The sequence below is a fragment of the Sturnira hondurensis genome, unplaced genomic scaffold (genome assembly GCF_014824575.4).
Source record: "Sturnira hondurensis isolate 20B ecotype Veracruz unplaced genomic scaffold, ASM1482457v3 Scaffold0006496, whole genome shotgun sequence".
NCBI classification, from domain to species: domain Eukaryota; kingdom Metazoa; phylum Chordata; class Mammalia; order Chiroptera; family Phyllostomidae; genus Sturnira; species Sturnira hondurensis.
Genome location: NW_028079127.1, coordinates 18498515 through 18511814, shown reverse-complemented (window position 1 = coordinate 18511814; position 13300 = coordinate 18498515). Strand labels below are relative to the sequence as shown.

The 13300-nt window shown below is 63.3% G+C and overlaps 1 protein-coding gene across 1 annotated transcript; it reads left to right on the top strand.

The window, feature by feature from the left end:
* The first annotated feature begins 2968 nt into the window (after positions 1-2968).
* On the top strand, positions 2969-12124 carry GRM2 (glutamate metabotropic receptor 2). The gene is made up of 5 exons (XM_037049594.1): positions 2969-3558; positions 5858-6695; positions 8370-9445; positions 11356-11536; positions 11699-12124. The coding sequence occupies exons 1-5, from the start codon at positions 3112-3114 to the stop codon at positions 11770-11772; spliced, it is 2616 nt and encodes an 871-aa protein (XP_036905489.1). The 5' UTR covers positions 2969-3111; the 3' UTR covers positions 11773-12124.
* Positions 12125-13300: the final 1176 nt, after the last annotated feature.

Here is a 13300-nt window from a genome sequence, read left to right as displayed (position 1 = left end):
GGCTGCCACATCGCCGCCCATCCGCAGCGGAATGTGTTTGTTTGGGCTCCATGTGTGCATCCCTCTCATGGCTGTGCTCCTTGCAGCACCGCGGCGCATCGGGTTTGCGTCCAGGCAAGGAGCCTGCCCTTCCTTGCTGACACTGCCACCCCCACAGCTGCCACTCACGAACTGCAAGGAGGTGTGTGTGCTGGAGGGACCTGGCCTTGGCCTGTACTCATTAGCATGTGTCTGAGCCAGCCTCTCTCCACTGACACCTGCGGGGGGGGGGGGGGGAGGGCAACACCAGGGGACACAAGTGGGGATGCTGCGCTCCTTAGCGCTCATTAGTGTGTGCCCCCCAGGGGCAGGCCGAGCAGCCTCCTGCACCCCAAATCCTTCCACACAGGCTGACACTGTGGCTCATCCAGCACCCCTCCTGGGGTCCTGCCTCAGCTTCCGCTCCCACTTCCTCCTGCGCAGCAGCCAGTTTCAGGAGCCTCCCCCCCAGCCCCCCCATCTCCTCCAGCCCCGGCCATCCCTCAGGGTTGGCCCCAGTCCCTGGCCCTACAGCCCCCAGTCCCCTTTGCACATGAGGGTAGGGGTCAGCAGGGGGTTCAGGGCTGGGTGGTTGGGTGTGGGGGAGTTAGCAGCTTTAAAGGTCATCTGCAAGAAGAAAGAGGAGGGAGGCCCTGTCCTCCTCTGACCCGCCCCCATCTTTTCCTCCCAGTGACTCAGGCCCGGACTCTCACACGGGGCTGAAGGAGACACAGGCCCCCTCCCGGGCCTGGCATATGGGCCGAGCTGCCGTCCGTGAGTGGAGTTGGATGTGTACAGGGACAGAAGGGTCTAAGCCCTCCACCCATCTCCCACATGCCCCAGTGGCCCCCGCAACCCTAGGGGCCAGGCCCTCTGCTCTCACAGATGGGAACCCACAGCACTGGGCCCACCTCCCGGGGCTCCGTGACCTCCCGGGGCCCGTGCCCGGGTCTGCTTCGCTCTGGGGACGCAGTGGGACCGCGGGGTTGGAGGGGGCCGGCCTAGCAGGAGCGCCCGTGTGTCAGCACCACCGGGCGGACAGCTCCGGGACCCCGCCCTGCGAAGAACCCGAGCCAGAGAGGCGGGGCGAGGAGGGAGGCGGAGGCTCCGCTGGGAGCCCGGGACAGGAGGGGGGCGGGCCGGGGGAGGGGCTGGAGGCGGGCCCACCAGGCTGGGGGCGGGGCGGGCGGCGAATCAAAGCTGCGGGGCGAGCGGGCTGGCGGGGAGCGCAGAGCCGCTGGGCAGGCGAGCGAGCGAGCGAGCGAGTGTGAGCTGGAGCCCCGCGCCCGGCTCCTCTCCGTCTCTCCGCGCCACAGCTGGGCGCGCCAGGTAGGGTAAGCCCGTGGAGCCGCGGCTGCAGCCGACCTTGCCAGTCCCGACCCCACGTCCCAGGATCCTGCGGGCCCTAGAGTTCTGGGGTGCCCGCTCTGGGACGGACTGGGGTGTCCAGACCGCGTTCTGGAGCTCCGGGAAGCGGGAAGACAGCCCCAGGCATCCCGCGTTTCTTCTCCAGACAGCTCACGCCCTGCACAGCGCTCTTCATTCCTCCTGCCCCTCTGTCCTCTGGTCTGTCTTTCTGTCTGTGCCCCTTGTCTTTGTCTAAGCCTCTGGGGCTGGATCGCTCCCTGCCCGGACTGTGGCCCAGGCCCCTGGGGCTGCCCGCTTCCAGGATTCTGGCTCTACTCGGGGTTCTATCCCCATCCATCAGAGCTTTAGTCTCTGCCAACTCTGTGGGAGGCTTGTGGTCTTGCAGGGTTTGGGCCTCAGCTCCCATCTGGGTCCCTGTCCCTGTCTGTGTTGGTCTTCCTGCTTGCCTCTCTCTCCTGTTTGCCTGGCTGAGCTGCTGCTTTCAGGGGTACCCCACAGGATCCCAGTCCCCAACCCTGGGGAGCTGAGGGGGCAAAGTGAGAAGACAACCTCCACCTCTGTGGCCAGGACACAGGGACCTTGAACTAGTTGCCCAGTTCCTCTCTCCTGGCTTCCCAAGCCTTCATGGCTGAGAGAGAGTGTGTGGGGCGAGTGTCTGTGTGGGCAGCCAGCACCTGATGGGGTGCTGGGTGGGGAAAAGGGAAGGCCCCTGAGGGCCAGGCCGGGGGGAGTGGGGCACAGACTCTGAGGACGAGGAGACTGGAGATGGTGACTTTGCTTCATTCTGAGCTGGAGAGGAAAAGAAGACCAAGCCTCCAACAGCATTCTGCGCAGAGCTGACATGTTGAGATGCTTCCCCTTAGCACTGGTTTTGAGATTTTGACCAGATGAACTGCCTCCACCCCAGACATACACATGTGCTCACACCTACGTATCCTGCTGCCTTCAGACCTGTGGCCACCTCAGCGTCCCTCCCTGGGGCCAGCCTCCCCACCTTGCTGCTAGCCCCCCGGGCCTAGAGTCTCTGTCACTCTGGCAGCCAGGCAGCTCTGGGGGTGGCTTTTTCAGAGCCCAAGGCTGGGGTCCCTGGGTGCTCACCAGGCCTCCAGTCTCCTGAACAGTTGGATGCTCCTCCCTTCCTCTTCCCCTGTGGGTGGGGTCTTAGCCAGCAGCGACCCGGCCAGGGAGCCAAGGCTCTGGGTGGGCACTGGACCCCAAGTTCATGACTCCAACCTGGCCTCTGTGGTGTGGTTATTGACCCTGGGGTCCTGGGAGGGCTGTGCTGGCTTCTGGACACTATTTCATTCATGGTGACGCTGGTGTCAGCTGGGGTCTCCTGCTTGCTTTGTCTCCCACGCTCTCCACTGAGTTGCAATGGGAACAGGGCCCATCTCCAGACCCAGGTCAGGGCAGGGCTGAGGGGCAGGCGAGGGGTGTCCCGGGTGCTTCTCAGCCTCATCTATGCTGTCGGGTCTCCCTGCCTCCTGAGTGCCTGGGAAAGGGGAACCAGGGGAGGCAGAGTCAGAAGGGGCAGCCGCTCTCAGATTCCTCTCCTGTCTGTCTGTCCGTCTGTCCGTCTCTCTCTGCAGGAGCCAGGCCCCTTCTCATCTCTCTTTCTGTCTGTCCTTTCCTGCTCCCTACTTCCTCCTCTCTTTGCTTTGCTGCTTCTACTCTCACCCCCCCAGAGGCTCAGGTCTGCTGGAGCCATCCATCCCCTTCGGGGCCATGGGGCCGCTGCCTGTGCTCCTGGCACTGCTGCTGTGGGGCGCTGTGGCCGAGGGCCCGGCCAGGAAGGTGCTGACCCTGGAGGGGGACCTGGTGCTGGGCGGCCTGTTCCCCGTCCACCAGAAGGGTGGCCCTGCCGAGGAGTGCGGGCCTGTCAACCAGCACCGGGGCATCCAGCGCCTGGAGGCCATGCTGTTCGCTCTGGACCGCATCAACCGGGACCCACACCTGCTGCCCGGCGTGCGCCTGGGTGCGCACATCCTGGACAGCTGCTCCAAGGACACGTATGCCCTGGAGCAGGCCCTGGACTTCGTGCGGGCCTCGCTTAGCAGAGGCGCGGATGGCTCCCGCCACATCTGCCCTGATGGCTCCTACGCCACCCACGACGATGCTCCTACTGCCATCACCGGTGTCATCGGCGGCTCCTACAGCGACGTCTCCATCCAGGTACATGGGGACCATTCAGATTGGGGCCAGAGAGACAGGCTGGAGGTGGGGGCCCGCGGGCCCACTGAGCAGGCGCTTGGGGCTACCATGCACTGAAAGAGGAACTAGAAGCTTCCTTTGAGTAGCTGTTTACAGAAGACTGGGAAAGTGCCCTCATCACATAATGGGGGTCCATTTTTAGAGGCTGTGCGGGGAAAACACGCCACTTCCGACACCCCCGCACGCCTGATGCTAAGTGGCCCTGAGACAGTAAACAGCCGGGCATCTCAGGGCAGAACTCCAGTCTGAGCCCCGGCTCCCCCACTTCCTGTGTGGCTCCAGGCACCACTTCTCTCTCTGTGCCTCAGTTTCCTCCTTATAAAACGGGACTCAGGACACGGCCGCTCTTGCGGTTGTGGTGGGAAGGAGGTGACATGTGCAAAGCATGCCTCAGGGCCTGGCGGCTCCCAGCGCATGGTCCACATGGGCTGCTCATGACTAACCCGTGTCACCGGCGAGGACGCGCGTGCTGGGGAGAGGCAGGCCAGTAATCCAGGCCCCTGCCGAGGGGGGTGTGGGCCATGGAAGAGGGGGGATAGCAGCCAGAAGAAGCCCACCAGAGAGAAATGGGGTGGAGGACCCAGGAGAAAGAGAAGCAGAAGGGGGAGGCCCCCCAGAGTCTCCCAGGGATGCAGGATGGGAGGGCAGTGGTGAGGGCATCTGGCCCTTCCTCCTCCTGCTCTCCCACAAGGATCAGCAGAGGGCGCTGTCCCCCCAATGTCCCCGGGCACACCTGGCTGCTTTAGCCCAGGTGGGGCCCTCCCCCCTCCCTGACCAATCCTACCTCTTGCCAGCCCCCTTACCTGCTGGGTGCCCAGGTAGAAGATGAGGCCAGGACTGGGATCGGGGTGGCAGGTTGCTAGGAGGGCCTTGGCTGGGCCCCAGCTTTCTTTCGGAGTCTGGCTGAGGGCACTGTTGTCAGAGGCAGGGCCGGGACTCCTGACCTGGGACACTTCTTCAGGAGAAACGAAGCAAGAGCTGCCTGAACCATGGAGGCCCAGAATGGGGGAGGCCTACTCCCCGCACGCCCCCCACCCCCGGCTGCAGGGAATGATTTCCCAGTCCCGCCAGTCCCAGCGGCAGCGCATGGTCAGTTGCCTTGGATCCGTGTGGCTGGCCGGCCCCAGCGTCTACAGCCCTGGCTGGGGGCTGGGGTGGGCGAGCAGCCTCCTACCTGCTGGTGTCTGCAGGAGTGGCTGGGGCCTTTCCCAGCATCCCCTCCCCACAGTTTCCTCTAGGGCCCATGCTTTCATCTCCAGGGGTTCAGTCACCTCCCTCCCTCCTCAGCACAGCCCCACACCTCAGTGTCAGTCTGCCTCTCCACGTCTGGGGCAAAACAAGGCCTGACCCTTCATCTGCAGGCCACATCTACCTGTTAATGGCTCCCCTTCATTGCTGCCCCTTCTCTCTTCCCCAAATCCCTACTGCCTTCCCTGTGCCAGGCCCTGAGACCTCACAGCATCATCGGTTTTATCTGCCCAGTGGCCTTGTAAGGCAGGGTTAAGAGACCGAGGCTCAGAGGGATCTGCCTGCCTGCCCAGCACCCCAGAGGTGGGAGGTGTGGGAGGAGAGGGTGTGGAGACAGGAGGAAGCCCCATGTGCCCGATGAAGTCTGGGACCTGGCTTCCTCGCTTGGAACCCGAGCCTTCCCTGCTCCCACCTCCCCACCAGGTGCTCGCTGGACCCCGGTCTTGTCAGTCCCAGCTGCCTGGGGGTGGCAGGGGGGCTGCCAGGCAGTCAGAGGGAAGCAGGAAGCCTTGTTTACTTCAGGCTCAGGCACTGAGTGGAGACCGATGCTTGAGGGCCCTTAGATCTGGGGGAGCCTTTTCTTTCTTTCTCTGTCTTCCCATCGGGACTGACTCTGGGGAAGGGTTAAGGCCCCAACCAGGTAGCTGCTTAAGAGCCCTGCGCAGCCCAGATGCCATCTGTCCCCCATGTAGCCGAGTGCCCACCTCTCTCCACCCATGACTCGGGCTTCTCTTTGGCTCCCCGCTTTTGCTACTGCCACGTGTCTGAGGGGGCAGCAGAGGGGATCAGGACAGCAGGCAGCTCGGGACCGTGGTGCCTCAGCCCTGGGTCCTCTGTCCTGGGGATGAGGTTGAGAACTCCAGTCCCCGGGGAAAGACGCACCGAGACAGTCTCGAAGTCTTTGGGCAGAGGGGGACCTCAGGGCTGACCACAGGAACACTTGATCCTGAGGCCAGATGGCTGCAGGGGACATGGCTGTCTCTGACCCTTGCCCTCTCCACCCCTCCCCCAGGTGGCCAACCTGCTGCGGCTGTTTCAGATCCCACAGATCAGCTATGCGTCCACCAGCGCCAAGCTCAGTGACAAGTCCCGCTATGACTACTTTGCCCGCACAGTGCCCCCAGACTTCTTCCAAGCCAAGGCCATGGCTGAGATCCTTCGCTTCTTCAACTGGACCTACGTGTCCACTGTGGCATCAGAGGGTGACTACGGCGAGACAGGCATCGAAGCCTTCGAGCTGGAGGCCCGTGCCCGCAACATCTGCGTGGCCACCTCAGAGAAGGTGGGCCGCGCCATGAGCCGCGCTGCCTTTGAGGGCGTGGTGCGCGCCCTGCTGCAGAAGCCCAGCGCCCGCGTGGCCGTCCTCTTCACCCGGTCGGAGGACGCCCGCGAGCTCCTCGCTGCCACCCAGCGCCTCAATGCCAGCTTCACCTGGGTGGCCAGCGATGGCTGGGGGGCCCTGGAGAGCGTGGTGGCAGGCAGCGAGGGGGCTGCCGAGGGTGCCATCACCATTGAGCTGGCCTCCTATCCCATTCTCGACTTCGCCTCCTACTTCCGGGGCCTGGACCCCTGGAACAATAGCCGGAACCCCTGGTTCCGCGAGTTCTGGGAGCAGAGGTTCCACTGCAGCTTCCGGCAGCGAGACTGTGCAGCCCACTCACTGCGGGCAGTGCCCTTCGAGCAGGAGTCCAAAATCATGTTCGTGGTCAACGCGGTGTACGCCATGGCCCACGCACTGCACGACATGCACCGCGCCCTCTGCCCCAACACCACCCGCCTCTGCGACGCCATGCGGCCCGTCAACGGGCGTCGCCTCTACAAGGACTTCGTGCTCAACGTCAAGTTCGACGGTAATGTTGCTGGCGTCGGAGGGTGAGCAGGAGCAGACCCTCCGGTTCCATTGCTGGGCTATGAAAATAGCCCCCAAGTATGGGCCTCACCAGGGGGCTGGTGTCACAGCCAAGACAAGGGTGGCGAAGCAGAGAGGACCCCAGCTGGAGCTGGGTCTAGGGTGTCTGGCCCGCTCCTGCACTTCGAGGGTCTTGGATTCCCATGTGGGTACTTCCCTCTCTCTCCCGTCCCTATAGCAAGCCGGGCACAGGGACCAGGAGGCCCCCGGCCCCTGGCAGGCAGCAGCGTGTCAGTGAGGGTGGGCTGGAAGTGAGCGTCAGGTGATACAGTTTTCCAGAGAAAATGCCTGTTGCTGATCTCGATTTTTCCACTTGTGGTGGCCACAGCCTCTTCAGACTGGAAGTTATTCTAATAAAAGCCCCAGTTTTAAGAAAAATGAGCACCTTGGACAGATCCTGAAGGAAACGAGGGAGAGGATGTGGCTGAAGCGCGGGCCTGAGGCCAAGTCCAGTGGCCATTCCCGCTGACCGTCCTTCCGAGGGACAGGGCAGTCAGGCTGCTGGGGCCGACATGGCAGCGGGCCTGGCTGGGCGTGATGGGCGGGACCGTGGGCTGGAGCCGGATGCTCAGGACTTCCAGGCTGTGTGGCGTGGGTCGGGGCTGCGGGGACCTGCATGTGACCTCAGGTATGCCCGTGTACCATGGGGCCTTTGTCTGCACATTGGGTGCTATAGCTTGAACCCCACCTTCTCGCCGGGACCCAGCATGGCAGGGGTGGCCCCTGAGCATGGCTGGGGGACTAGAAGGTCACAGGGGAGTGTGGGGGGTCCAGGCGTGATGTGTGAGCCACCTGCAAGCCCGTGCAGGCACCATCAGTGTTTCAGTGATGGCTGAGGTTGGGGTTTGGCGCACCGGGGGTCAGGGTGAGCAGGCAGGGGATGGAGCTGNGGGGCTGCGGGGACCTGCATGTGACCTCAGGTATGCCCGTGTACCATGGGGCCTTTGTCTGCACATTGGGTGCTATAGCTTGAACCCCACCTTCTCGCCGGGACCCAGCATGGCAGGGGTGGCCCCTGAGCATGGCTGGGGGACTAGAAGGTCACAGGGGAGTGTGGGGGGTGCAGGCGTGATGTGTGAGCCACCTGCAAGCCCGTGTGGGCACCATCAGTGTTTCAGTGATGGCTGAGGTTGGGGTTTGGCGCACCGGGGGTCAGGGTGAGCAGGCAGGGGATGGAGCTGTGGCTGCGCTGCCAGGATGTCGTGGGGCCAGGGCAGACCTGAAGCTGCACGTGTTTGACTCTGGGGGTCCCCGTGTTGAACTCGGGGAGAGAGACGGGGCATGTGCTCTGCTCAAGGTGGGGTCTGGGTCGGCAGGCAGGTCGTGGAGAGCTGGTCAAGGCCTGGGTCTGGGGAGTCGTGGCCGGGGGTTAGTGTGGGGTTTCAGTCTGTGCTGAAGCCTGGCCTTTAAAGTTGGGGTTCTGATGGGTGCTTAGGGTCAGGGTCTGCAGTGGCCTCTGATTTAGCACAACAGTGGGGGTAGGGTAAGGCCGGCTTCCGTGTGGGGGCAAGGAGCACGATGAAGACAGGCCCAGCTCTGGGGTTCGGGTTGCATGTTAAGAGGGGTGAGGTCACATCAAGACCCACACCCCTCTTCCTTCCCTCCCCCACCACAGCCCCCTTCCGCCCAGCCGACACCCACAGCGAGGTCCGCTTCGACCGCTTTGGTGACGGCATTGGCCGCTACAACATCTTCACCTACCTGCGGGCGGGCAGCGGGCGCTACCGCTACCAGAAGGTAGGCTACTGGGCCGAAGGCCTGACCCTGGACACCCGCCTCATCCCATGGGCCTCGCCCTCTGCCGGCCCGCTGCCCGCCTCCCGCTGCAGCGAGCCCTGCCTGCAGAACGAGGTGAAGAGCGTGCAGCCCGGGGAGGGCTGCTGCTGGCTGTGCATCCCCTGCCAGCCCTACGAGTACCGGCTGGACGAGTTCACCTGCGCCGACTGCGGCCTGGGCTACTGGCCCAACGCCACCCTCACTGGCTGCTTCGAGCTGCCGCAGGAGTACATCCGCTGGGGCGACGCCTGGGCTGTGGGGCCCGTCACCATCGCCTGCCTCGGTGCCCTGGCCACCCTCTTCGTGCTGGGCGTCTTTGTGCGGCACAACGCCACGCCCGTGGTCAAGGCCTCGGGCCGGGAGCTCTGCTATATCCTGCTGGGCGGCGTCTTCCTCTGCTACTGCATGACCTTCATCTTCATCGCCAAGCCCTCCACCGCGGTGTGCACCTTGCGGCGCCTCGGCCTGGGCACCGCCTTCTCCATCTGCTACTCGGCCCTGCTCACCAAGACCAACCGCATCGCACGCATCTTCGGAGGGGCCCGGGAGGGAGCCCAGCGGCCGCGCTTCATCAGCCCTGCCTCGCAGGTGGCCATCTGCCTGGCGCTCATCTCGGGCCAGCTGCTCATCGTGGTGGCCTGGCTGGTGGTGGAGGCGCCAGGCACGGGCAAGGAGACAGCCCCCGAGCGGCGGGAGGTGGTGACGCTGCGCTGCAACCACCGCGATGCCAGCATGCTGGGCTCGCTGGCCTACAACGTGCTCCTCATCGCGCTCTGCACGCTCTACGCCTTCAAGACCCGCAAGTGCCCTGAAAACTTCAACGAGGCCAAGTTCATTGGCTTCACCATGTACACCACCTGCATCATCTGGCTGGCCTTCCTCCCCATCTTCTACGTCACCTCCAGCGACTACCGGGTGAGCTGCCCGCCGCAGAGGCTGGGGTGGGACACCGGACCCTCCGTCTCCTGGCACCTCTAAGAGATTCTGATGCCTCGGAGGCTCTGACAGTTTAAATGCCCACCCGGGGCACCCAGCTGGGGCGGGCCCAGCTGGGACTGGACCCCGAGGAAGGTGGGAAGGCTGAGTGAGGCCTGGGGAGCTGGAGGGAGCTGATAACAGACTTTAGGACTCGGGTCCTCTAGTCTGGGGGTGCGGGGGTACAGTGTGTCCAACCAGCAGAGGCTCTGCCCCGCTCTGCTCAGGGTCAGCTGCAGGGGGGGACCTTGGCACTGTTTGGGGAACTCTGGGGCTAGTGGGCGAGCAGGAGATTGATCAGAGACCCAACTCTGGAAGTGCTGCTGACTGGTTTGGGGTGACAAAGGCCCCAGTGGGCATGCGGAAGAGGGCGTGTTTTGGGGAGTCATTGGGTGCACGCTGTCTATGTGTGTGTAGAGAAGTGAGGGGAGACTCCTTGGAAGAGGAGTCCTTGCACTGGGCTCTGCAGGAAGGAAGGCTGGAATCGGGAGGGTGGGAGAGGTGGGGGCCGCTGGCTGGAGCACAGGGTGTGCGCGGCCCCCGTGGTGGGGAGGGAGGCACAAGTGGTGGACAGGGAGCAGAGGTGAAGGGGGAGAGCCAGGGCGAGGATGGCAGGTGGGGGAGCCATGCAGCTCCGGAGGGGCCTTCTCGGCCTCCTCAGAGCCCTGCTGCCCCTGCAGTGTGTGTGGTGCCCCTGGGGCTGCGTGTGACTCCGGGCTTGAGAGTTGTGAGCAGGGGAGGTGGGGAGGGTGAAGCAAAGAGGGGCAGAGATCGGGGTACAGGGTTGAGGACGGGCACAGCAGGTGAGCCTTGGACCCCAGCTGGCACTGCATGTCCCCGCAGTGGCTGTTTCAGCGGGGTGGCAGGGGAGGCGTCCCAGCAGCAGTGACAGAGGCGCTAGGCCTTGGATGCTGAAGGGACCGTCGTGGTGGACCCTCACGACCGGAGTGAACTCAGCGGCTCTCCCCGTTTTACAGACGAAGACACGGACACTCAGGGGGGTTCAGCCCCTTGTCTGAGGTCACTCAGCTGGGGAGTGTAGAGCAGGGTCTGAACTGACAACCTTAACAATTAAAGGAACAGGAAAATCAAGGCCAGAGCCCCTGCAAAGGCCCCTGCCCCAGGACAGAGGTATGGTGGGCGGCACTCGGGGCCAGGGTGTGCTGGGCTTGGCTGCTCTTGCACCTGCTGGGCCACCTGCCTGGGTGGTGGAGGCCAGGGCTGGGGGGGTGGGACCGTTCTGACTCAGCCTGCATTTGCATATGATTTGCATTTGCATGCTAGTCACAGGTGGCTAAGGACTTGCCTGCAACACACAGAATACTCACACATGCATCTGCCTACCCAAGTGCGCACACATACATATGCATGCAGACACGCGTGTTTCCACATTTGCATATGTGTGCACACATGAGCATACCTGGCACAGGCTCACACCTTCCCACCAGCACCTGCATCCTATACTTGCACCCACACAGCTACACATACTCTCCACCCCTGCATACACACGCCCAGCAGATGTACATACATGTACACACAAGCCCTCTGTGCCTGCCCCCTCCACACACATGTGCACACACACTCCCACGTGTACAGGCTCCCCCACATGATCACGCCCACAGCTGGAACTCGGTCTCCCTGGGAAGACAGTCCCGAAGGCCTCATGCTGGGACTGTGCCCGACCTCCCTAGAAACCCTCTGGGGCTTGGCAAACGGGCTCAGGCCCAGGGCTGGGTGCTCACGTCTCCCCCATCCCCTGCCCCGCAGCCTTGGCGGGGCCAGGAGGTGCGGATCCTGGGGCCAGGCCCAAGCCTTGGGGACAGACTCATCCTTGACCCCGTCCACCACAGGTGCAGACCACCACCATGTGCGTGTCGGTCAGCCTCAGCGGCTCGGTCGTGCTCGGCTGTCTCTTCGCCCCCAAGCTGCACATCATCCTCTTCCAGCCGCAGAAGAATGTGGTCACCCACCGCGCACCCACCAGCCGCTTTGGCGGCACTGCAGCCAGGGCCAGCTCCAGCCTCGGCCCAGGTCAGCGTCCACCCTAACGCCCTCCTCTGCTCCCTGGGCTGCTGAGATCCCTTGGCCGGGGACAGGAGAGGGTGGGGGTAGGAGGCCCTCCCTCTGCCCCTGCTGCATGCCCTCTCTGGAGGTCCTCGGGGTAAGCCCCAATCTCCAGCTTCTTCTCCCCAGGGTCTGGCTCCCAGTTTGTCCCCACCGTTTGCAATGGTCGCGAGGTGGTGGACTCGACAACATCATCGCTTTGAGGACCCCGTACCCCTGCCTTGGCACAGCTGCTCCCCGGGACCCAGTGCAGACCTGGTGTGTCTGGAGCCGGGAGGAAGTCGGCTGGAGGCCTGCAATAATGCCCACCCCACGCCCACCCCCATGCCACCGACCCTCTCCTCACTCCAACCCTTCAGAGTAGAAGGTGGGTCCTTGGCCTGGGGGCCTCTGCAACAGCCACCAACGGCCCCTGCAGTGTGTCCCCTCTTTGCCAGACCCAGGACTCGGAAGGGAGCTGGCCAGGGCCCACCTGGCCTTCCAACAGGGCGGCTGAGGGCTGCAGGCCCTAATCTCCGATCAGCAAAGGTGCTTCCAGCCCTGTCCCTCCCTCCTTTTAGGGCCTTTTAAATTTTTTTATATAAGTTATTCTGGGATGGGGAGGGGGGTTATGACAGGGGCTGTCCCTCCCTCCCCCTGCCCAGTAGTTTGTCCTGTGGTTTATTTTGTATTATCTGTAAATAAAGTGTCTTTATTTTAAAAAGAAACCACTCTCAGCCCTCGATGTGGGCAGGCCCCTCACCCCGGCCACGGCCCCCCAACCTTCACGTTGCTACCATTCGTGGACTCTGCTCTGTGCCTGCTGCACACCCGACGCTAGGACCTGCCTGGTGGGGGAGACAGAAAACGAATCAGCCAGCCTCTCTTAAGAGGAGCCACTGCAGACAAGCCAAGGCACTCCTGGGGGAAGCCGCAGGGTTAAACGGTCACAAGCTCACCTGGCCTCCAGGCGCCGGACCTGGGGGGGCAGCTGGCTGTACCCCAGGGATGGCAGGCTTTGCCACGGCCAGCCTGCCTGGCATTGGAGCAGCCATGGGTCAGCGCAGAGGCAGGCTGAGCGTTGGGAGTGAGGAAACTGAGAGGAGGCAGCGGGTGGAAGGTTGCCTGTGCCCAAAGCCAGGAAGAGCTGGTGAGGAGGGAAGAGATGAGCAGGGCCGGCAGAGGCGGGGCGGTGGGAGAGGCCACCTGCTGCGGCTACCGGTGACAGGTCAGGGACAGGGCCTTTCTGCCAACCCTGGAGGAACTCCGACCCAGCAGCAGGCAGGCAGGTCCCCGGGAGCCGGGTGCCCTTGGGCGTCCCCTGTCTGTGCCATCTGGGGCTCACCAGCAGAGGGCGCAGTGGCAGAGTCTTGGCCCCATGGCTCAGCCAGGAGACAGCTGCCCTGCTGTGGTCTTGGGGGCCCCAGACCCACACAGGAGCAGGGGAAGCGGGAAGCTTTGGGGACCCCTGAGACTTGTCCTCAGTGGGACAAGGCCCTTTCTGTGTCTGCAGATGGGCAGGGGACATTTATCATTTTTAAGTGAACTCATTGGCACGATAGGCAGGCGAGGCTGTCGACCGTTTGGATTGACGATTTAAAAAATGAAAACAAACCTGAAAAAAAAAAAGGCAACGACAGGAACGGCTCTTCCTCTCCAACCAATACTTGGGGTGCAGGGGTGCCAATTAAATTCGAATGTCACATAAACAGTGAACAATTTTTTCATTTGAGTATGTGCCACCACTAATTG

What these genes read in the sequence shown, in the direction of transcription:
- GRM2 (XM_037049594.1), top strand. Translation starts at nt 3,112, where the DNA reads ATGGGGCCGCTGCCTGTGCTCCTGGCACTGCTGCTGTGGGGCGCTGTG. An exon ending in TCACCTCCAGCGACTACCGG is followed by an intron (nt 9,446 to 11,355) that starts GTGAGCTGCCCG and finishes CGTCCACCACAG; the next exon opens with GTGCAGACCACCACCATGTG. An exon ending in CAGCTCCAGCCTCGGCCCAG is followed by an intron (nt 11,537 to 11,698) that starts GTCAGCGTCCAC and finishes TCTTCTCCCCAG; the next exon opens with GGTCTGGCTCCCAGTTTGTC.